At 48.7% G+C, this 21382-nt stretch overlaps 1 protein-coding gene and 1 pseudogene across 2 annotated transcripts; both read left to right on the top strand.

Annotated features, from left to right (window-relative positions):
- Positions 1–236: 236 nt before the first annotated feature.
- LOC309976211 (peroxisome assembly protein 12-like) lies at positions 237–2469 on the top strand (annotated as a pseudogene). Its single transcript has 3 exons — positions 237–366; positions 662–1202; positions 2021–2469. The product of its transcript is annotated as a peroxisome assembly protein 12-like (transcript).
- Positions 2470–15454: 12985 nt separating this feature from the next.
- LOC309976128 (neuroligin-2-like) lies at positions 15455–20277 on the top strand (the record flags this gene model as incomplete). Its single annotated transcript, XM_082861603.1, is given in 7 exon segments — positions 15455–15617; positions 15791–15976; positions 16099–16291; positions 16657–17253; positions 18053–18530; positions 18533–18910; positions 20272–20277. Coding segments are annotated over 7 exon segments (1959 nt in total). The 5' UTR covers positions 15455–15496.
- Between the last annotated feature and the right edge of the window lie 1105 nt (positions 20278–21382).

The raw sequence follows: 21382 nt of genomic DNA, 5'->3' as shown, positions 1-21382 counted from the left end.
CTTTTCCCTGTGAGGTGCAGCATTAATCAACTCACCTCTCCCACACACTACTTCCCTAACGTGGGTGTCCGCGTTGACTTCATTCTTCACCTTCCTTTGAGACCCCTCCCCTCGGCCTCCGGAAGAGGTCTTTTTTGCCCAGTTCCTGTAAAATAGCACCCATCTGGCACCCCCAGAAAGTTCATGCTTACTAGAGAGTTTGTGGGCAAAGAAAAACCCAGTGCACACACGAAACTATGGCTGAGCACGGGGCTCACATCACAACTGCTTCTGCGGTGGATGACCAGCCAGCCATCTATCTTTGAGGTGGTAGCACAGGACAGTTTAATGACAGCAGTGAGACCTGCTCTTCAGCATGTGGTCAAGGTAAGGATTTAATTCTCTGAAAAGTTTTAGGAACGTCCGGGTAAAAACCAAGCCAATAATCTGAATTTATTTCTTGGCCTAAGTTTTGAAATAACCAATTAGCATATAATGCACATCACATGATTTAATGGTTATGGAGTCTCTTGTTATGTGTACTGAATACCCAGCACTAAAGGGAGGTTAAGGTAGACCCAGAAAGAAAAGTGTGGAAATTCAGAGGGAAAAAAAGGAAATATAAATACAAGGCATAGTAGCTGTGTAATGGAATGAATTTCATTTATTTATTTTGCTTTAGGTTCTTGCAGAATCAAATCCTGCCCGCTAGGGCTTCTTGTGGAAGTGGTTTGATGAAATCACCCTGCTAGGTCTTCTGCTCCAGCAACATTATGTGTCTAAAACCAGCGCCTCGTTTTCTGAAAACTTTTATGGCTTAAAGAGGATCGTAATGGGAGACACACACAAGCTTCAGAGATTGGCCAGTGCTGGTCTCCCAAAGAAGCAGCTTTGGAAGTCAGTTATTTTCCTGGTTCTTCTTCCCAGTCTGAAAGTGAAGCTGATTTCTAGCCTGAGAGAAGAGGATGAATATTCCATCCACCCCCTACTTCCCGCTGGAAACGATTTTACAGAGCCTTTTTGGCAGCCTACCCATTTGTTAACATGGCCTGGGAAGGCTGGTTTCTTGTACAGCAGCTTCGATACATCCTAGGAAAGGCTCAGCATCACTCACCCCTGCTGAGTCTGGCTGGGGTTCGGCTAGATCGACTTACAGTTGAGGATATACAAGCTCTGGAGCACAAACCAGCCGGAGCCAGCATGATGCAGCAACCAGCTGGGAGGTAAGGCCTTAACATTTCCCCAACATATTTGATTAATAAATCCTAAAATCTTATCCCAATTTTATGAAATTTACCCACCTCAGTCCACTTTGGGGTATTTCATAAAATCATCGAAAAATTCTTGTGTCCATAAAACAAGGATTGCCATCCTGGTAACCTTCCTCATCATAATGGCTACATTTTTGCCCACACTTGCTATGTACCAGGCTCTTTGCTAGGTGTTTACGTGTATTATCTCAATCCTCATCACAGCTCAATGAAATAAATGCATTAGCACCACTTAACAGTTGAGGAAAGTTCTAACATTTGAGTACCTTGCCAAGGCCGCACAGCTAATAGGCGGCAGAGCTGAGATTCAAGCCAGATCAGTACAATTCTAAAGACTGCTCTTAACCATGGTGCTATCCCGCTCCTAGTGTCTGTGTTCTCTGACAAGTTCAAATATATTCCTCAGTACTGCTGAGTTGTTTTTTAAGTGAGTTATTTCTTTTTCTGGATATACTATCTTCCACCCCCATAAAGGTCTATATAATCAATGGCTCATTAATTTCTTTCTCAAAACACAAAGCAAACAAAGCCCTAGTCATTAAAAACAAAGCTTAGCTCCTAGAACTCCTAAACTACGGTAGGTCAGAAAGAGGGAATTGTTTCGAATAGACACTTACAAGAGAAAACGCCAGTCCAGCAACTATTCAATCCCCAAGCTGAATCAACGATTCTAATGAAAAGTGTAAGAATTGCATGTGTATTAGTTGTTCTGTGATTGTACCTAAATAAACAGTTTCTCCTTTTGCCTCCCTGTTCTGTTCTCCAAACAGCGTTGGCGAGAAGATAAAGTCAGCTCTGAAGCAAGCCGTGGGAGGTGCCGCCTCATGCCTCTCTACTGGCCTTTCGACGGGTGTATTCTTCCTGCAGTTCCTTGAGTGGTGGTATTCATCCGGAAACGAAGAAACCATCAAGTCATTGACTGCCCTGCCTACTCCACCACCACCGGTACATCTAGACTACAATTCTGATTCTCCCCTGTTGCCCCAAATGAAGACTGTGTGCCCACTCTGTCGTAAAAACCGCGTGAATGACACCGTTCTCGCCACCTCTGGCTATGTGTTTTGTTATCGCTGTGTGTTTAATTACGTGAAGAGTCACCGAGCTTGTCCCATCACAGGTTATCCAACACAAGTACAGCATCTGATTAAACTGTACTCCCCTGAGAACTGAAAGGGATTAGCACCTTGTCTCACAACGAAATGACTGCGCTATAAGGCCAGAGGGCTGCTTTTCCGCACGGTAAATAGCATTGTTTGATCATCCTCAATTAATAATGGTATGAACTTTAAACAGCCACATGGATTTCTTTAAAAGGATGTACTCGTTGATCTTAACCTTTTAGCTTGCTCCCTAGACACCTCTACTTAGAGTTGACCGAGCTGGTCAGAGTGAGAGAATCAGGACTGGCAGGGGATGTGAGGGTCAGCACAGAGAAGGGGATCAAAGAGGGTACTCGGCACAGAAGCTTTTCCTGTCCCCTTCCTTAAAGGACAAGAGGTATAGAAGCTCTCAGGAAAAACCCAAGTTAGACCTCGTAGAGTGGGTAGTGAAGGGGAAGCAGGCCTTTTGAGAAAGGAAAGCATTTATCTGCCTATGAGGAATAGGTTTTATCGGTTTGCAAACAGTATGAAATATGGACCTGCTTTTTTATTTTATTTATTTTTTTTATTTTATTTATTTTTGTAATACAGCAGGTTCTTATTAATTATCACTTTTACACACATCAGTGTATACATGTCAATCCCAGTCTCCCAGTTCATCCCCCGCCACCACGGACATGCTTTTTATAGAAATACTTAGAAACACTTTCTCCTTCCATATGCTGAGACTCATTTGTTAAGTAACATTTGCTATAGTTTATCACCTTTTAAAGATCCCTTTGTGAACCACACATACCTTCCTTGGGAAACTGGTTACAGGAAAATAGGGGTTGAATGTATATACAGAATAGTCTGAAGACTTCAGTGTGAAAGCAAAGCTATTAATGAAGAGATGAAGTAAAATACTGCCCTAACTATGACTGTGTAAAGACAGGATCTTTCCATAAGCTCTTTCTGCTTGCTCTTAAGAGTTTGCTAAGCTGACATGAATTATTCTGGCTATTACTAAAGTTTCTATGAAACGCTTAAGTAAATTTTAAGAATAAATGTTTTTTGGCAAAGAGCTGTTCCATGTCATGATTATGTGGAAACTGAAAGATTAGTCGAGGTATTTAGAGTAAATTTTTCATTCAGGCCACCTTTGCGTTTTTTTGTTTTTTTGTTTTTTTTTGCGGTATGCGGGCCTCTCACTGTTGTGGCCTCTCCCGTTGCGGAGCACAGGCTCGGGACACGCAGGCTCAGCGGCCATGGCTCACGGGCCCAGCTGCTCCGCGGCATGTGGGATCTTCCCGGACCGGGGCACGAACCCGTGTCCCCTGCATCGGCAGGCGGACTCTCAACCACTGCGCCACGAGGGAAGTCCCTACCTTTGATTTTTTGAGACATTCTGTATTAACATTTTGCTTTTTTTGCTAATCCAATATTGGAGAGAAATCCTCCAACAGCAAGAATTCAATCTTGAGTGAAATACCTTATTTCTCAAGTGAAATATTGCACAAACACTTCAGTTGCCACCGGATTGGCAGGGTTAAACATACAGGTTAAAAACATACGGGTTAAAAAAAAAATCATTACTACAAGAGGAAGGATGAAAATTATTTTTAAGTGCCTCTGCTGAGACAGGTGTTGTCCAATACAACTCATTTCAGCAATTCAAAGCACATTTTCTGATAGCACTAAGATAATAGAACTAAATTTTGAAATAGAATATTCTATAGATTTTAAAATATTAACACTTTTATGTACCATGAGAAGAGTATAATGGATATTTGCAAAAATTCTTATTAAACCACAAGGTTTTACCAGAACAAATACCATAGTTAAGTAAACTTTTTTTTAATTTAAAATTTTTTTAATTTGTTTCAAAGTTAAACCCAAGACACACTGACTTCACAGGAAATCCAATGAGAAATGTTTTTCTAGGCTGAACACCTGTTTCCCCTTAGTCTCCCCCCAAAAAACATGTACATGTTAATTACTTTCATTTTACAATCACTGCTAAATAAACATTTTTAATATAGTAATGAGTCAATAAGGGAACCGAACCAGATTCAGGACTGAAATAATGCAGTTTTCCATGAAGATATCAAAGCCATATTTTTCACCTCAACCTACAAAGAAAAACAGGAAAGTATCAGTAATTCAAAAGAATATTAAACACTCGTACACATAATAAAACCAGTATCCAAATAGGCTAGAACATATCAATGTGGAAAAACCACAACCAGAATCAGCTCAGAGAGAAGATTAAGGGGTCATGCCCTGGTCAATGCCAACACTGAAGCAATGGCAATGCCAGGTCAGACTATACTTCACTCATCATTGCATCATTGATTTTCACCTCCTTGTATTATCTAAGAGCAGCCCAACACCCTATTTTCACATCCAAGAAAACTTAGGTTTACCCATGAGAAGAAAAGCCTTCAGATAAGTTGCAACCGTGGGCTTTCAATATTTGCTCTTCTACTATTCACCTCAAGCAACTTTGCTGTACAAAAATGCAAACTTGAACAAGTTTTGTTTTGGAGGTGCTTTTTTAAAATTTTTGAAATGCAGAGTAGAGTGGAGAAGCGTTTACAGTTCAAAAACATTTCTTGTTTTAGTGAGTCCAAACACCATGCATGATAAAATCTCAGGGATGTCTGTGAAGGGATTTATAATCTAGTTCTAAAGCAAAATCTTTAGAAAAGATTTTCTCCTAAAATCCTTTATAAAGTAAACTCCAGTTCATTTAACATACAATTTGATTTACAATTCTGCTGCCAACAAAGATGAAAAGTATAGTCATAAAAAATTTTATACAAGAGTCTGCTAAAGAGTCCAAGACCCAGGGAGGCTAGGATTTGACAAAGGTCCATAGCAAAATAACAGCAATGCTGGAAAGAGAAACTGAGGTCTGATTACCAGATTTATATTTTTCCACTACCAGCTAAATACAAGGTTTAATTTCATTTTTCTCCAGGCCATGGGCAAGATAAAGGAAACGATGCAAAGCCTGGGTAATTCACAACATGGATGATCAATTTCTGAATGAGAAAGCTGCCTGCATTTTATTCTAAATGACACCTCGTAGTTTACTATCGCTGACATGCTATGCTAAAGTACTAGGAACACAAACAATGTCAACCTCTCCAGCTTTTCAGCATTGTATCTAAATAACAATTCCGGAGACACAGCATGCCTCCTTCAGCCATTTATAAATGTCAATAGCTTGATACTCCATAGTTAAAAACGTACAGCTATGGTCTGTGTTCTCCATTCAGCAACTGAATTCCACAAAGAGAGGGAAACTAGTAAAGTGCCTGTTTAGAGGCTTGAGCCTTTATCTCATCAAGCTGTGCAGAAGTAAGTACACGTTACAAAAAGCAAACAGGCTAAGAGAACTTAAATAACCTTGTCTAAAAGCATGAAACTTGTGAGCAGAGCTCCAAGTGTGCTCCAGCCACACACAGAGGGCACACTTTCCTAGTTCTCTTCCTCAGTACGCTTTCCTCTGTCTGGAGCGCCTTCCCTACCCCTTTCAATCTGGAGAAAGTCTGTAGTTCTAAAACCTTGTTCAAACGTCACCTTCTCTGTTAAGTCGTCCCTAACTCCCTCAGTCATCCCCTCCTCTGACTCCCACAGCACTTTTTCCCACCACAGTACGCATCACACGCCAATTATTCATCCATTCACGTCCCCCACCTCCCGTCTCTCCCACCAGCCCCATTACGCAGAGCTCCTAAAGAACCAGGACTTCCTCTTACTGGCCTTTGCATCCATTACACTCAGAATGATGCCTGGGACACAGAAGGCGGCTCAATAAGCGACAGTTTAATTCAGTCAGTGAACGACCCTCCCTACTAAACCCTAAGCGCCTGGATTATACAAGCATTAGCACAGTTTATAAAGCCGACTTACCTCCAACATTTCACATAGGTTAAGGACGTCCCTCAAGCATCTCTAAGCCCTCCGTCCTCCAACTTCTAACTCATGGCATTCTGCATGGCACCCTGCACAGGACCACCAATTCTTATACACGGTGTATCCTCAAAACGATAATAATAACAGCAATAATAATACTACTGCTGATAATAATAATAATAACATCCAAACCCCACCAACTTCAGGAAAGACTGAGACGCCATCCTTCCGGGGAAACACAAGTCCGGATCCAGGGCTCAAACCAAAGCCTCAGGCAGAGGGTCCGCAGCCCGATTTGGGAACCCCCCAAAACTCTTACGCCCTAAACTCTCAGGAGGCCTACCCAGGCCTGCAGAGGCTGACCGCAGCCCACCCGCCGCCGTTCAGTCCCAGAGGTACGGGCTTGGGGCTTCCCACACTGCTCCACCTCGCTACCCCGCCGGCTGCCGCGGCAGCCCGATCCGGACAACCAATCCCGCGACGGCCAGTGGACCACGTGGGCCGCAGCCCTGAGGCTCGGCTGGTGCGAGGAGCAGCCAATCGGAGGGCTAGGCGAACGCCGGGGTTGGGGTGGGGAGGGAGGGCCGGAAGGCGCAGGCGTCTTTGCAGTCTCTTCTTGGCGTGGCGGGCTACATGCTCAAAGTTGAAAGCAAGACCCTGAGTAGTCCCCGCCCGCCCTCCAATTCCCTGATCCCCGACCTTGGGGAGACTGACATCCGGAGTGGTTTTGCTGGTGCCTCGTTTCACAACTGGGGAAGGGCATCTGAGGCGGGCTGTAGAGGGTGTGTGTGCCCTGGCTTTCCAGGAAGAACTGTCGATTCAGTGTTCCGACAGTATCGTGCTTGCGCCGAATTCCCGCCTGAGGGCTAGGGGTTGGGGTGGACTTTGATGAATGTGTCCCTCTCTCCCTGACCAGGAGAAACTCATTGGCTTGTCAGGGGCTTGGACGCTTCCTGAATAAGCAAGAGGTGCCACTAAATATCAAAGAACTGCGAAAGAGAGCAAGAAAGGCTTCCTGGGAGAGGTGGCATTTGATCTGGGTTTTGAAAGATGCGTTGGATTTGGAGATTCTGGGAGAAAATAATTTAACTCCCGAATTAAATGAGAAAGCATAGGGGAGCTTACCAAATTTAGGTAAAGTGGAAACTGGTGTAGTGTTTTCCAAAATTCAGTGAGTTGGAAATACCAGGAGGAAACTTAACAACATAGATGTCCCCCAGCATCAAAACCAAACGACAAACTCCCACAATCCAGACTTACAGAATCATTAAGCTTGAATCTGGAGTTGGAACCCAGGCGTGTATATTTTTAATAAGTACCCCAGGGGAGATTCTGATTCACACCAAAGTTTCAGGACCAGTGTTAACGTAAAGAAAGGGGGTGATAAGAGATTTGAAAGACAGGGCAAGACTTTGTTAAAGATAGTGGCTTGCTGGCTGTGTAGTTTAGACTACTCTGGAGAAAGTGGGAGATTTAAAGATTTCAGAGTCTGAGGAGATGGGTGATCACAGCTGAAAACTCAATATGCAACTGTGTTTTAAAAATAGATTGAAGGAAGGCAGAGTGAAAGAAGGAGAAGCTATTGCCAAGTGATTGCAATGGTCCAGGTGAGAGCTAGTAAGAAATGGAGAGGTGGCATATGAAGGACAGCAGGAGGAATGTGATGAGTGTCAGATAGGGATGGGGAGAAAGATATGAGGAAATAAATGGAGAAAAATGGAATGTCCTCTGTACCAGACCTATGAAGGACCTCCATTGTACTTTAAGGATAGACTTTAGACAGTGAAGAGAATGGGCCTTTGCAAGTGCTGTTTCCTCTGCCTGGTTTTCCCCTTCCTTCTCCAACGTCCTTTCTCAACCTGGTGCATTCTTTTATTTTTTTTTTTATTATTATTATTTTTTTCCCGGCACGCGGGCCTCTCACTGCTGTGGCCTCTCCCGTTGCGGAGCACAGGCTCCGGACGCGCAGGCTCAGCGGCCATGGCTCACGGGCCCAGCCGCTCCGCGGCATGTGGGATCTTCCCGGACCGGGGCACGAACCCGTGTCCCCTGCATCGGCAGGTGGACTCTCAACCACTGCGCCACCAGGGAAGCCCTCCTTTTTTGTTTTTTTAAGGTAAGTTTTTTGCTTGTCTTTATGGAAATGAGGTTAGTCATTTTTTATGTTTTCTATTTATTTTATTTTTGGCTGCGTTGCCGTGCGCAGCCTTTCTAGTTGTGACGAGTGGGGGCTACTCTTCGTTGCGGTGCGCGGGCTTCTCATTGCGGTGGCTTCTCTTGTTGTGGAGCACGGGCTCTAGGTGCGCAGGCACAAGCATAGTCACTGTCACTCCTTAGAACACCCCAAGCACACTGTTCATATGTTTCTAGCTCTCCAGAATGGCACTAGAGTGTAGTGGTCATGTATATGGACTATAGTATTTGCAAGCACCATAAACTCTCTGTTCCTCAGTTTCCCCATCTGTGAAAAGGGAATAATGACAGTACCTACCTCACAGAGCTGTTACGAGAACTGAATGAGAACAATGCGATAACACCTGGTGTTATCACATATGTTGTATTGCAATGAGTTCTTTAATATATGTGTTCCCCCTCTAGATTGTGAACAGGACATGTGTCTTATTCTTCTTGCTAACAGTAGAGGCTGCATGGCAGAATGATAGTAAATGGGTTTTGGAATCAGATAGATAGGAGTCCAAATCCCAGCTCTGCTACTTACTAGGTGTGTAATCTTCAACTTTACTTCCCTGAACTCAGTTTCCTCATTTATAAGATAGTGAAAATAATGCATGTCTTATAAGTTGTTATGAGGACAATTTGAGATCATCAAAGTTGCAGATCTGGCCCAAAGAAGGCAGTCACTAAATGGTGCAAATGATGGGTGGCCCCAGGACATAGTACCATGTTCAGAACACAGTAAATGCTTAGTAAGTGATTATCGAATGAAAAGCTGATGTTATATGCCAGGCACCATGCTAACCTTTTTATATACATCATCGCACTTCATTCTCACAAGAACCGTATGGAGAAGACACTATTATTATCTCCACTTTACAAAGAAGGAATGTGAGGTTTGGATTATCTTAACGAAGCTTTCTAAGCCAAAAAGTGCTAGAGCTAGGATTTCAAGGCCCTTGGTGCTTTAAAAAACAGCTGACTGAATGAGAGAATGAATGAAAGGAGACTTACCCAGAGTCAGGTGGTGGCGTGGTAGAACCAGCACTGTTACTCTTGGTCACCATGCTATCTAGTCTGCTATTCTAGCCGAATCATCTTGACAAATGAATTGAGAGTGAGATGGACGCTGGTATTTGGTAGTTTGTGTCTACTGACCAGGAAAGCTGTGCTATACCTATCTCGGCTGATAAATTGAAATGCTCGGTGAATAAACACAAATAAATTGGGAGCTCTAGTTCTTCGCCAACTGTCAGCAGTGTGACCAGATCATTTTCCCAAGACCTAGAAAAAACCACTGTACAAGCTACTGATTTCAAGTTGCTTTGTATCATGAACATTTGCTTTGAGGTATCAGAGCCAGAATGTGAGCTCCTCGCTGGCCTGATAACGTACTATTCATAGCCAGAGGACTTAACTAAGGAACTCTGAAGAAGGAAGAGAAACCCTCTTTGCTCATCTTTCACATTATCCTTCCTTCTCCTGATTTGGTCCCTAATAGCGCATTAAAGAATAAGAAGGAGAAAACAATACAGTTCCTAGTTCTTCTGCCCCAAAAATGTCCTTCCTGTTGATTGGGAAGGAAAAAGGAGGTACTTAGGTAGATTTCAGATTTTGAAGACTCCAGAGCAATCCAGAATCCCAAACTTGAAAGGCAGTGGAAGGAGTAGGGGCATTTGTATTAAACAGACCTGGCTGTTAACTAGCCATGTAATCTCAGGTTCCGTATCATGTGCCACACTCCCAGCTTGGTCCCTTGTGCCCAAATGCATATGTCCAGTAAATGATGGTCCTTTTTATCTTTCTAAAAGTAAGTGATATCAGAAGGATTTCAGTGTGAGAGTGAAGCTGAGAATTAAGGTAGGTAGTAGAACTAAAAATGAGACTGGGGACTTCCCTGGCGGTCCAGTAGTTGAGACACTGTGCTTCCACTGCAGGGGGCACGGGTTCGATCCCTGGTTGGGGAACTAGGATCCCAAATGCCGCGTGGCATGGCCAAGAAATAATAATAATAAATTTTAAAATGAAATAAAAGTGAGACTGAATTTGGAAATGACATGAGTGAAAAAGGGTTAAAGTTGAAGCTGAGAGCAGACCTCTGCAGTTTACTATGTTGCTGTGCTGATTTATTCGTCATAGTATGTATTCTGCCTCCTATCCTGGAAATAACTTTTGAGCCAGACAGGTACAAAGTGTCATGCCAACAAAGCAGAACTCCATAGGAAGAGTAACCTCAGTTAAAAAAAAAAAAACCCCGAGGGGGTATTCAGAAACCTATTTCAGAATGCCATTTCAGCATAAGCAAATTGGAGTAGAAACAAAGAGTTGTTTGATGGTTTGACTTACACGGAGAGAAGTATATTAGTTTCCTGTGGCTGCAGTAACAAATTGCCACAACCTTGGTTGTTTAAAACAATAACACTTTATTCTCTCACAGCCAGAAGTTTGACATACGAGGGCAGAAATCAAGGTGTCAGCATGGGCTGTGCTCCCCTCAGACGCTCCAGGGCAGAATCCATTTTGTGCCTCTTCCTGCTTCCTGTGCCTGCTGGCATTCCCTCACTTGCGGCCACATCCCTCCAATCTCTGCCTCTGTGGTCACATTGCCCCCTCCTCTTTTGTAGGTATCAAATCTCTCTCTACCTCATTCTTTTTTTTTTAAGATTTTTTTTGATGTGGACCACTTTTTCAAGTCTTTATTGAATTTGTTACAATATTGCTTCTGTTTTATGTTTTTGGTTTTTTGGCCACAAGGCATGTGGGGTCTTAGCTCCCTGACCAGGGATCGAACCCACACCCCCTGCACTGGAAGGCGAAGTCTTAACCACTGGACCGCCAGGGAAGTCCCTCTACTGAATTCTTATGAGAACACTTGTGATTGGATTTAGGGCCCACATGCATAATCCAGAATAATTTCCTCATCTCAACATCCTTTCTTAATCACATCTGTAAAGATCCTTTGTCCTTGTAAGTTAACGTTAATAGGTTCATCATCATCATCATCATCAATAATTGCTGGCAATATTCACTTGTTCCAGTTTAATCAGCAACCCCAAAAGAGATAACTGTCTCTTACCTGTTTATTTTTTTCACTTAATTGTTTTTTTTAATTACGCAAACAATTGATGTTCATTGTAGACCATTTAGAAAATACAGAAAAGTTAAAGAAAAAAAGGATGGGAAAAGAAATTCAGTGAAAAATCATCTGTAATCCTCTCACCCAGGGGTAGCCAGACCTTCACCAAAGAGTATTTTTCTAGGCTGGGTCTTGTGTCCAACAAAGAGGAAAAGTAGGAAAAAGAGAATAAAAGTGAATAGAATAGGACAAACGATTTGGAAGGTGATAGAATAGGTTAATATTGTTCATAATAGATATGTACAGGACAGCTTAATCTAAAATAAATGTAGAGCTTTGAAGTGAAATTAACCATGACAGGAGATGCTTGTATGATGTATAGAAATAACACTCAGCCCTTTAGAGGAGGGACGTTTTAGCTTTGGCCCCTCACTTGAAAACCCCTGAATTTCCCCACTAATACTTGATTCTCTCCCAGAGGTCAGATCCTGGCCTGCCAATCTGCCCTGTCATAGGCTTTTCTTGAGTCCTTATCAGCCTTCCTCAGGGGTCAATGTTATGAAGACTAGGGGAGTCTGGCAGAGTTCCTGCTCCTTCCAGGCTGATATCAAAGGGCAACAGGGGCTGTGACAAAAGGCAAACATTCAGACCAAAGCCAGATGTGGAACTGAAGCAACAAGAGGAAAAGCAAGAGCATCAGGTAAAAAAAAAAAAAAATTTTTTTTAAATCTCATTCCTCTCAGTTTATGTCTGAGAGCATGAAGAACTTAGTAAAATCATAGCTCAGGAGCCACTTGTAAAGGAGAATGAGTGAGAGGTTTGGGGAAATGTGGAGCAGATGTTCATATGGAGCTAGACTCTCAGAAAACTTTGTATCTATCATGGTTGTCATCAGCAACCAAGTAACATCAATGAGCCTTGGGAGTCATGAGAGTATAGTTCTGCTAGTTCAAAAGCAATTAGATTTGTTTGTGAGTCCCAGCAGGTGGAAGTTATAGGGAGACAAATTATAGCTGAAAATAAGGAAGCTATTTCGTTTCTTTTCTTTTCTTTTTTTTTTTTTTTTTGCGGTACGCGGGCCTCTCACTGCTGTGGCCCCTCCCGTTGCGGAGCACAGGCTCCGGATGCGCAGGCCCAGCGGCCATGGCTCACGGGCCCAGCCGCCCTGCGGCATGTGGGATCTTCCCGGACCGGGGCATCCCCTGCATCGGCAGGCGGACTCTCAACCACTGCGCCACCCGGGAAGCCCGAGGCTATCTTTTTATTGGAGTGGATGATAGGAGTAAGAAAGTTCTGGGATGTGCTAAAGAAAAAAGGTTGAACGTGATTCTGTGAAAAAGAAAATAGAAAACACAATATACAAATTACCTTGTGTCCATTTTTGCCAGTCTCAATGCCAGATAGATTTCACAGTCAAACTCTTGGATGTGTTAGCTGGGGGAGAGCTATATGGCTATGCTTGTGTGATCGGAGTGAAGCCATTCTGTGGTGCACTTTTCTCAGAAGCTCCCTGTTCCTGGATGGTGAAGGACAAGGATATTTGCAAACTGACAACTCAGGAATGGGTAGGCATGGTGATGGACACAGATCCAGGTAAGATGGAGAAAACTCCCTCCCTGTCCTTTCTACCTCTTTGGAACCTGTATATTAAACAGGTCTCCCATGTTTCCTATGACTTTGAACTTCTCATACACACTAAATTCTGTGTTTTTTGAATCTTCAAGTATCCTACTTTCCATACATGAGAAAATTTTGTTGGGTGATGAGAAGCCCAAATGAAGTATCTTATAAAAGGCAATTTCCCACATCTGATGAAAAGAAAATTGTCTGGGGATGATTGCCTTACAGTGGTGTATTGGAACTGGCTCTTACTGGCTCAAGAGGCATTTGTTAACTTTTCAGGAATGTTTTGAGCCAGTTGTTAAACAGTCATTACTAAAAATTAAGTTTTATAAAGTTACAGTTCAATAAATTGTATTTAAAACAAATTTGTTTATTTATTTACTTTTTTCTTCTTTGCGGTACGTGGGCCTCTCACCGCTGCGGCCTCTCCCGTTGTGAAGCACAGGCTCCAGACACGCAGGCTCAGTGGCCATGGCTCATGGGCCCAGCCTCTCCGCGGCATGTGGGATCTTCCCGGACCAGGGCACGAACCCATGTCCCCTGCATCGGCAGGCGGACTCTCAGCCACTGCACCACCAGGGAGGCCCAAGACATTTGGACTGTTTTTAAACTTGGGAAATATAACATTTGAAAAAACAATTTTAATTTGGAGCAAAATAACATTTGAAAAAAAACAAGTTTAAGTTGGCAAATGGATGCCACAATCGAAACAGCAGAAACCTGCTACAGTTTCCAAAACAAAGCCTGTCCGATGCAGAAAACGCACATTTGAAGCAAATTAAAGAATTTGGACATTTTTGAAAACAGGGCCCAATATCTTGAAGTTTCACCACAAAATTTTGAAAAAGTGCAAAGAACTTTTTTCTTTTTTTCCAGAAGCGGATCTTTTTGGTTTCTTGTTTTTTTGGTTTTTTTTTTCTTTTCTTGTTGAATCTGCCCCGAGAGCTTCTTGTTTTTTGGTTGTTGTTTTTTTCTTTCTTCTTTCTTGATCCTCTTTTTTGTTGTTGGTTTTGAATTCTTGTTGCCCCAGCCCCCCTTCCTGTTCCTCCCCTTTCTGACTCCCCATCCCCCCTCGCTGGGAGTGGAGGTGCTGCGTGGGGAGGAGCGGGGAGGGGTGAGGACATTTAGGACAGGACCTCGGAGGGAAGGAGCCCAGCCTGAACTGTTGGAAGGCCACTGGAGGTTCAGGAACAAAGGGAAGAACAGGATTGGGGGAGGACACAGAGAGGGCACTGCCCACCTAGGAGCTCCTGGTCAAAGTCAGGTGGAAGGAGGTGTCATAGAAGGTCCTAAGAGACAGGAGGCAGGAAGCTGTCTGTGAGGGGTTGGAGGGGAGTGTCTCAGTGACCTGTTGGTTGACCTTCTGCCAGGAGGGAAGTTCCTAGCGGCATGAGGGAGGCGGGCAGAGGCACTGGGGACCAGCTGTGGAGGCCCAGGCCTGGATCTCATTTGCCCGAGTGCCCAGGCTGGTCAGAGATTGCAGGTGTCAAGAAAGAGGAGGGCCTGGAGGCCAGGGGTGATGCCAGCACAGGCACTGTGGCTGCATCGTGGAGGAGCTGCAGGGGCAGGGACCCTGGCAAGACCTCTCAGACTCCCACCCTCTTCCGGAATTAGTTACCCCTCAAGGGGCCTTCTACATATGGGAGTGATCATGGGATCCTTTGGGGACATGGCAAGAGAAGGGTCCAGAGCTCAGGACTTAGGCCAGTTTGGGGGGTCCGAGACTAGAGCTGGACCCTGGCTTCATTAGGCAGGCTCTTTCCCACCCTGCCGCCTCCGGCCACAGTAATTAAGCTGGGGGTTGCCATGGTAACTGGGGAGGAGACCAAGCCCCTAGGGACCCTAGGGCCTGGTACCCCCTCACCCACAGACCAGGCTACCATGTGGAGCTGAGGCCCACGGCCTGAGTCGAAGGAAACGTCTGGACCCTCCCAGGATCTCTAGCTCCAGTGGCAGCCTTGGGAGCTCGCTCTTCCTAGGAGCAGGAAGGAGATTTGCTGTGTGTGTGTGGCGAGGGGTTCCTCTTGGTCCAGCAGATGCCCTGAGGAGGGCCAGCCCCCAGCCCTGCCTCTGCTAGGCTTCTTGGAAGGTCTGCCAGGCATGGGGAGAAGTGCTGTAGGGCACACCGGCAGGAGGTGGGGAGGGATCTTCTGCCAGGGTTAGCTGGGGAGGGAGGGAGGAGAATCCGGTCTTGCCCCCCAGGGATGGGAGTGACATGTCCCCTGAGCTCTGGGCTGGAACTCAGCAGGCCTGGGAGCTGGGCGGTGCTGCTTCTGGTCTGACTGTGTCCTTGTCCCCCACCTACCTACCCGCCCACCTACCCGCCCCCTCCCCACGCAGATATCTGGGACCCCGGGAAGAACCCGGTGATGCTGTTTCTGCATGGTGGGTCCTACATGGAAGGCACCGGGAACATGTTGGATGGCTCTGTCCTGGCCACCTCCGGCAACGTCATTGTAGCCACACTCAACTACCGGTTTGGGGTGCCTGGTGAGGGTGGGCAGCCAACTCTAGGGCCTGGAGTCTGGGAGGAGGACCTGCTGGCAGGGTTCCTCTAAACCCAGCAGAAGCAGAATGGCTTCTGGGTTGGACTGAGCTGCCCAGAAAGAGGGCAAGCGTGCTGTGACACCCCCAGGAAGCCCCCTTTCTTCCTCTACCCCCAGGTTTTCTCAGCACTGGGGACCAGACTGCAAAAGGCAACTACGGGCTCGTGGACCAGATCCAGGCCCTGTGCTGGCTCAGTGAGAACATTGCCCACTTTGGCGGCGACCTCGAGCGCATCACCATCTTCGGATCTTGGGCAGGGGCCTCCTGTGTCAACATTCTGATCCTCTCCCACCATTCGGAAGGTACCAGCCACCTCCTCAGCCTGTCCCTCTTGTCCCCTTTCTCACACCCCCAACCCCACCAGGTCCCCCTTCTCCTCCCTCGGGCTGATACAGCCCAGCCTAAAGCCTGCCTGTCCCACCAGGGCTGTTCCAGAAGGCCATCGCCCAGAGTGGCACTGCTATTTCTAGCTGGTCTGTCAACTATCAGCCGCTCAAGTACATGCGGCTGCTGGCGGCCAAGGTGGGCTGTGACCGGGAGGACAGCGCCAAGGCCGTGGAGTGTCTGCGCTGGAAGCCTTCTCGGGAGCTGGTGGACAAGGACATACAGCCCGCCCGGTATGGGGGTGGGAGAGGGCCAGGTCCAGGCCTCCATTCTCCTTGCTGGTTCCAAGGAGGTTGAGGGTGAGAGGTGCCCGCAGGCCACAAGCATTTCATTTAGCCAGGAGATATGGACTTCAAGGCCCTCCCGGGGCCCTGCCTTCTCCCAGAAGCCTTCCCTAGGCGGAGGTGCCTAAACAGAGCCAGTGTGCACGAGGCTCCATGAAGTGCTTGAGGGAGGACTTCCTGAGAGGTCAAGTACCCTGAAGGGCTCAGAAGGTTTTAGCTAGGGGAAAGGGGTCTTCTGAGCAGAGGACTCAGCAGGCTGTGAGCTGAGAGGAGGCCGGTGAACAGGTGATGCGACCTTGACCCCTTCTCCCCAGCTACCATATCGCCTTTGGGCCCGTGGTGGATGGTGACATGGTCCCCGATGACCCTGAGATCCTCATGCAGCAGGGAGAATTCCTCAACTATGACATGCTCATCGGTGTCAACCAGGGAGAGGGCCTCAAGTTCGTGGAGGACTCAGCGGAGAGCGAGGACGGCGTGTCTGCCAGCGCCTTCGACTTCACCATCTCCAACTTTGTAGACAACCTGTATGGCTACCCAGAGGGCAAGGATGTGCTTCGGGAGACCATCAAGTTTATGTACACGGACTGGGCCGACAGGGACAATGGCGAGATGTGGCGCAAGACCCTGCTGGCGCTCTTTACTGGCCACCAGTGGGTGGCACCGGCTGTGGCCACCGCCAAGTTGCACGCTGACTACCAGTCCCCTGTCTACTTTTACACCTTCTACCACCACTGCCAGGCTGAGGGCCGGCCCGAGTGGGCAGATGCAGCACACGGGGATGAGCTACCCTACGTCTTTGGTGTGCCCATGGTGGGTGCCACCGACCTCTTCCCCTGCAACTTCTCCAAGAATGATGTCATGCTCAGCGCCGTGGTCATGACCTACTGGATCAACTTCGCCAAGACCGGGTGAGGGCCAGAGGGGCTGGGTCGGGCATCCCTGCAGGTCAGGGCACACACCGCCTCCATCCTCAGCCCCTTCTCTCCCTCTCCTTCACACGGCCATCATTCCTCCATCAAGGCACTCTTGCCTTCTCGACTCAGACACCTGCCGGACAGCTCCTCCGTGTGTGTTGAAGACTCAGAAGAGTTGGAAGAGAGGTCCCTGTCTTTTCTGGGGGGCAGGCTCACTTGGTGCCTTTGGCTCCGTGTCTGTCTCTCCTTCCCTCCCTTGCCCACCCAGCTCTCTCCTTCTCCTCCGAGAGCTCTGCCCGCTGTCTGAGTGCTCCCATCTGTGTATCTGAGTGTGTGTGAGGGTTTGTGTCTGTCTGTCTATTGCTGTCTCTGCCTCTCTCTCTTGAAATCTATTGATATCTCTGCTTGCTTTGATCTGGTTACTCTGTACTCGCTGGTTTCCCCCTGGCTGTCTCTCATGTCCTTTTGTGTCTCTGTTTCCATATGTCTCTATCTCATTCATTCTCAGACTCTGCCTCTGTCACTGGTGGTCTGTCTCTTCCCTCTCTGCCCCTCTGTCCTCATCTCAGACTGTCTCTGGCAGTCTGGCTCCATCCCTATTTGTCTGTCTGTCCGTCCGTCTCTGGCAGTTTCTCTGTCTCTTCGTATCCGTCTCTGTCTCACTTCCCGTCTCCCCAGCTCTCTGCATCTCTGTCCATCTCTCTCCCCATTCCTCCCATAGCACGCCCCCACCCCCGCCTTTCATGGGAGCCTCACCCTTACTCCTCCTTCCCCTGCCCCGTTGTGTCCACAGCGACCCCAACCAGCCGGTGCCACAGGACACCAAGTTCATCCACACCAAGCGCAACCGCTTCGAGGAGGTGGTGTGGAGCAAGTTCAACAGCAAGGAGAAGCAGTACCTGCACATCGGCTTGAAGCCGCGCGTGCGCGACAACTACCGCGCCAACAAGGTGGCCTTCTGGCTGGAGCTCGTGCCGCACCTGCACAACCTGCACACGGAGCTCTTCACCACCACCACGCGCCTCCCTCCCTACGCCACGCGCTGGCCGCCGCGCCCGCCCCCTGGTGCCCCCGGCACTCGCCGCCCCCCGCCCAAGCCCGAGCCGGGCCCCCGGGCCTACGACCGCTTCCCCGGGGACTCCCGAGACTACTCCACGGAGCTCAGCGTCACCGTGGCCGTGGGCGCCTCCCTCCTCTTCCTCAACATCCTTGCCTTCGCCGCCCTCTACAACAAGCGGGACCCGGGGCAGGAGCTGCGGTGCAGGCGGCTCAGACTCCCTCCCAACCCCGCCCCGGCGGCTCGGGCACCGGCGTGCCCGGCGGGGGCACCCTGCTCCCTGCTGCGGGCCGTGAGCTGCCACCCGAGGAGAAGCTGGTGTCGCTGCAGCTGAAGCGGGGCGGGGGCGTCGGGGCGGAACCTGCGGAGGCCCTGCGCCCCGCCTGCCCGCCCGACTACACCCTGGCCCTGCGCCGGGCGCCGGACGATGTGCCACTCTTGGCCCCCGGGGCCCTGACCCTGCTGCCCAGCGGCCTGGGGCCACCCCCTCCCCCGCCGCCCCCCTCCCTGCATCCCTTTGGGCCCTTCCCCCCGCCTCCCCCCACCGCTACCAGCCACAACAACACGCTCCCCCATCCCCACTCCACCACTCGGGTATGGGGGCGGCTCGGGGAGGCCCCCCTCCCCGGCCCTCCCGGCCAGCTCAGAAGGCAGGGAGGAGGACTTGGCGACAGGCTTTTGTCGTGTGGAGCTGTGACACATCGAGGAGCTTTAGGTGGACATGGGTTTCCTCGCCGGGATGTGTGCGCTTCTCCCGCGCGGAGTGGCCCGTTCTCTTCTGTAGACCCGGGCCTTTGAACAACTGGGGGGGGGGGGTGTTTTTTCCCCTCCGTCGTCTGGACACCCGTCTTCGGTGTGTGGAGACGTGGAAGTATTTTCCCACGTGGAGGTGTGCTTTCTCACGAGGGGGTGAGAAACCATGTGCAGGGTGAGGGGTTTTTTGCCGCCCTGGACACATGTTGGCTCCCTCAAAGAATTTCTGTGGGGATTTGTGCCCCCACCTCCTCCCTCCTCCCACCCCCTGGAGACCCTGGAAGTGGTGTGTTCACAAACAGCGACCCTTGGCCACCGGACGACGCAGGGTGGTGCCTGGGAAGTAGCGAGGAAATCACAGCCCCCCTGCCCTGCCCCCAGCCCTCCCGCCCCAGCGAAGCATGTGTATCCCCCGTGGCACAAGTGAGGTGAAGCACGGTCTCCCCCGGGCAGGCCTCGCCTTCCACAGATGACAACACACATTCCGTGCCACGGGGAAGAGAGGAGACCTTGCATCCCTGTGCTGCCTGGGAACTTGTCTTCCCCTGGGTCCAGGATGCATTTCTGAGTGGAAACATGTTCTTGCATGTGGAGGTACGTTTTCCCATGCAGACAGCCCCTTTCTCTCCAGCACTTCCCTGCATCTTAGGGCCTCAGGCCCAGCACTTAACTTCTCACACAGCAGGTGTGAAAGGACTTCAAACTGACAGAAGCTGAGGGGGAGGGACAAACCCTGAGGAGATGAACAGAGCCTAAGCTCTGCCCTTCCTTCCCCTAGAGTTCGGGGGGTGGGGTGGGGTGGGGGCTGCGTGGCACCTGCCACCCACAGAGGCCGTGCATGTTTGACCAAAGCCCTCACCGCGGTCTGAGGGCAGCCCTTCTTCCCTCAGTCCTCAGACCGTCGCTCATCCGTGCCAAACTGCTGAGGTGGGTTTGAGGGGCGAAGACCCCCCAAAACGTGCCAAGGATTCCTCAGCCCTGGGCCAGGGCAGGTAGGATACAGAAGAGGGGGAGGTGGCAGCTAAAGGGGTCCCGCCTGCGTCCCTCTTCTCGCCATGTCTCATCCCTCCCTCTCTGCCCCTGTTTTCCCTCCCCCCTTCGCCGTCCCCCTCTGAAGACATCCCTTCCTGGTCCCAAGCCAGCTTCTCCCCTCAGCTGCCCACCCCCTCCTTTGACCTGCCCCCTCTCCCCTGGGCCCCCAGGGCTGAGGGAAAGGAGCAGTGGAGGGGGGAGGGGAGGAGAGCAGGGGAGAAAGGCTTCCCCGGACAGGTTGGGGGAGACAGCGGGGTCAGCTGCACTGAGGAACAGATGGAGGGGGCAGTGGGGGACAGCGCTTGGGCAGACACCAGCAGGAAGAATTTGATCTGAGAGGATGTGTGTAAGGCGACTGCCCACAGAGGAACGGTCTGGGCCTCTGGGGAAGGGAGCAATGTCGGGAAGCGTTTCAAGGGACACCAGCCGAGAAGGAGCCGATCCCCGTCTGCTGGCATTTTGTGGGTTCCTTGGTGCCAAATTTGAATAGGGGGTGGAGTGCTGTCTTCCACTGACCCCCAAATCCCTGGTCTTGGCTCCCCAGAACTTTGCCTCCTGCCTGTCCCTCTGCCCCCACCTCCACCCATGGAAACTTAGTTCTTTTCCCACCCCTTCCCCTGCCTGGTCTAGCTCCTTTTCAAACAGCCCTGCCTTCTAAATGCTAGGGACCTGGGCCCTGAACCCTGTAGACAGATGCCCCCCAAACTGGGGCATGGGAGGGGGGCTGGGGGACCCCATGATTCAGCCACGGACTCCAATGCCCAGCCCCTGTCCCCAGAACAATTCCTTGACAATCCCCTGTCCCCACCCCAACCCTTCGCGGCTCTGTACACATTTTTAAACCTGGCAAAAGATGAAGAGAATATTGTAAATTGTCGGAGTCCAGCTCCAACGAGTCCAGGTAAACCTGAGGGATGGACGGCGTCGGCGAAGGAAACAAGACCTGACACCCTTTGTAGATGTCAGCACGTCAAGCACAAATTTATTTTTCAGAGCTGGTATTTATATATAGGCAGGTTTCATCATCATGTACAAAATCAAAACATCTCAACATGTTCTAACCTCAAAATATTTTTGTCAGTTTTCTGAAAATGTCCCCAGTTTCTAGATGTATAACAAGATAATTCCCCAAGTTCTCATTAGTTGCAGGTTATTTTCTAATAGTTAAGCCAAGCTATTATGAAAGTCTTTAATACAAAAGTGCAATCTTCGTGTTCTTTCTGCATGGGCAAGTTTTTTTTTTTTAAACATCTTTATTGGGGTATAATTGCTTTACAATGG

The sequence above is a fragment of the Leucopleurus acutus genome (assembly GCF_964270905.1).
Source record: "Leucopleurus acutus genome assembly, chromosome: 19".
NCBI classification, from domain to species: domain Eukaryota; kingdom Metazoa; phylum Chordata; class Mammalia; order Artiodactyla; family Delphinidae; genus Leucopleurus; species Leucopleurus acutus.
Note: the sequence above shows the minus strand (reverse complement) of the source record. Positions and strands in the feature narration are given on the sequence as shown.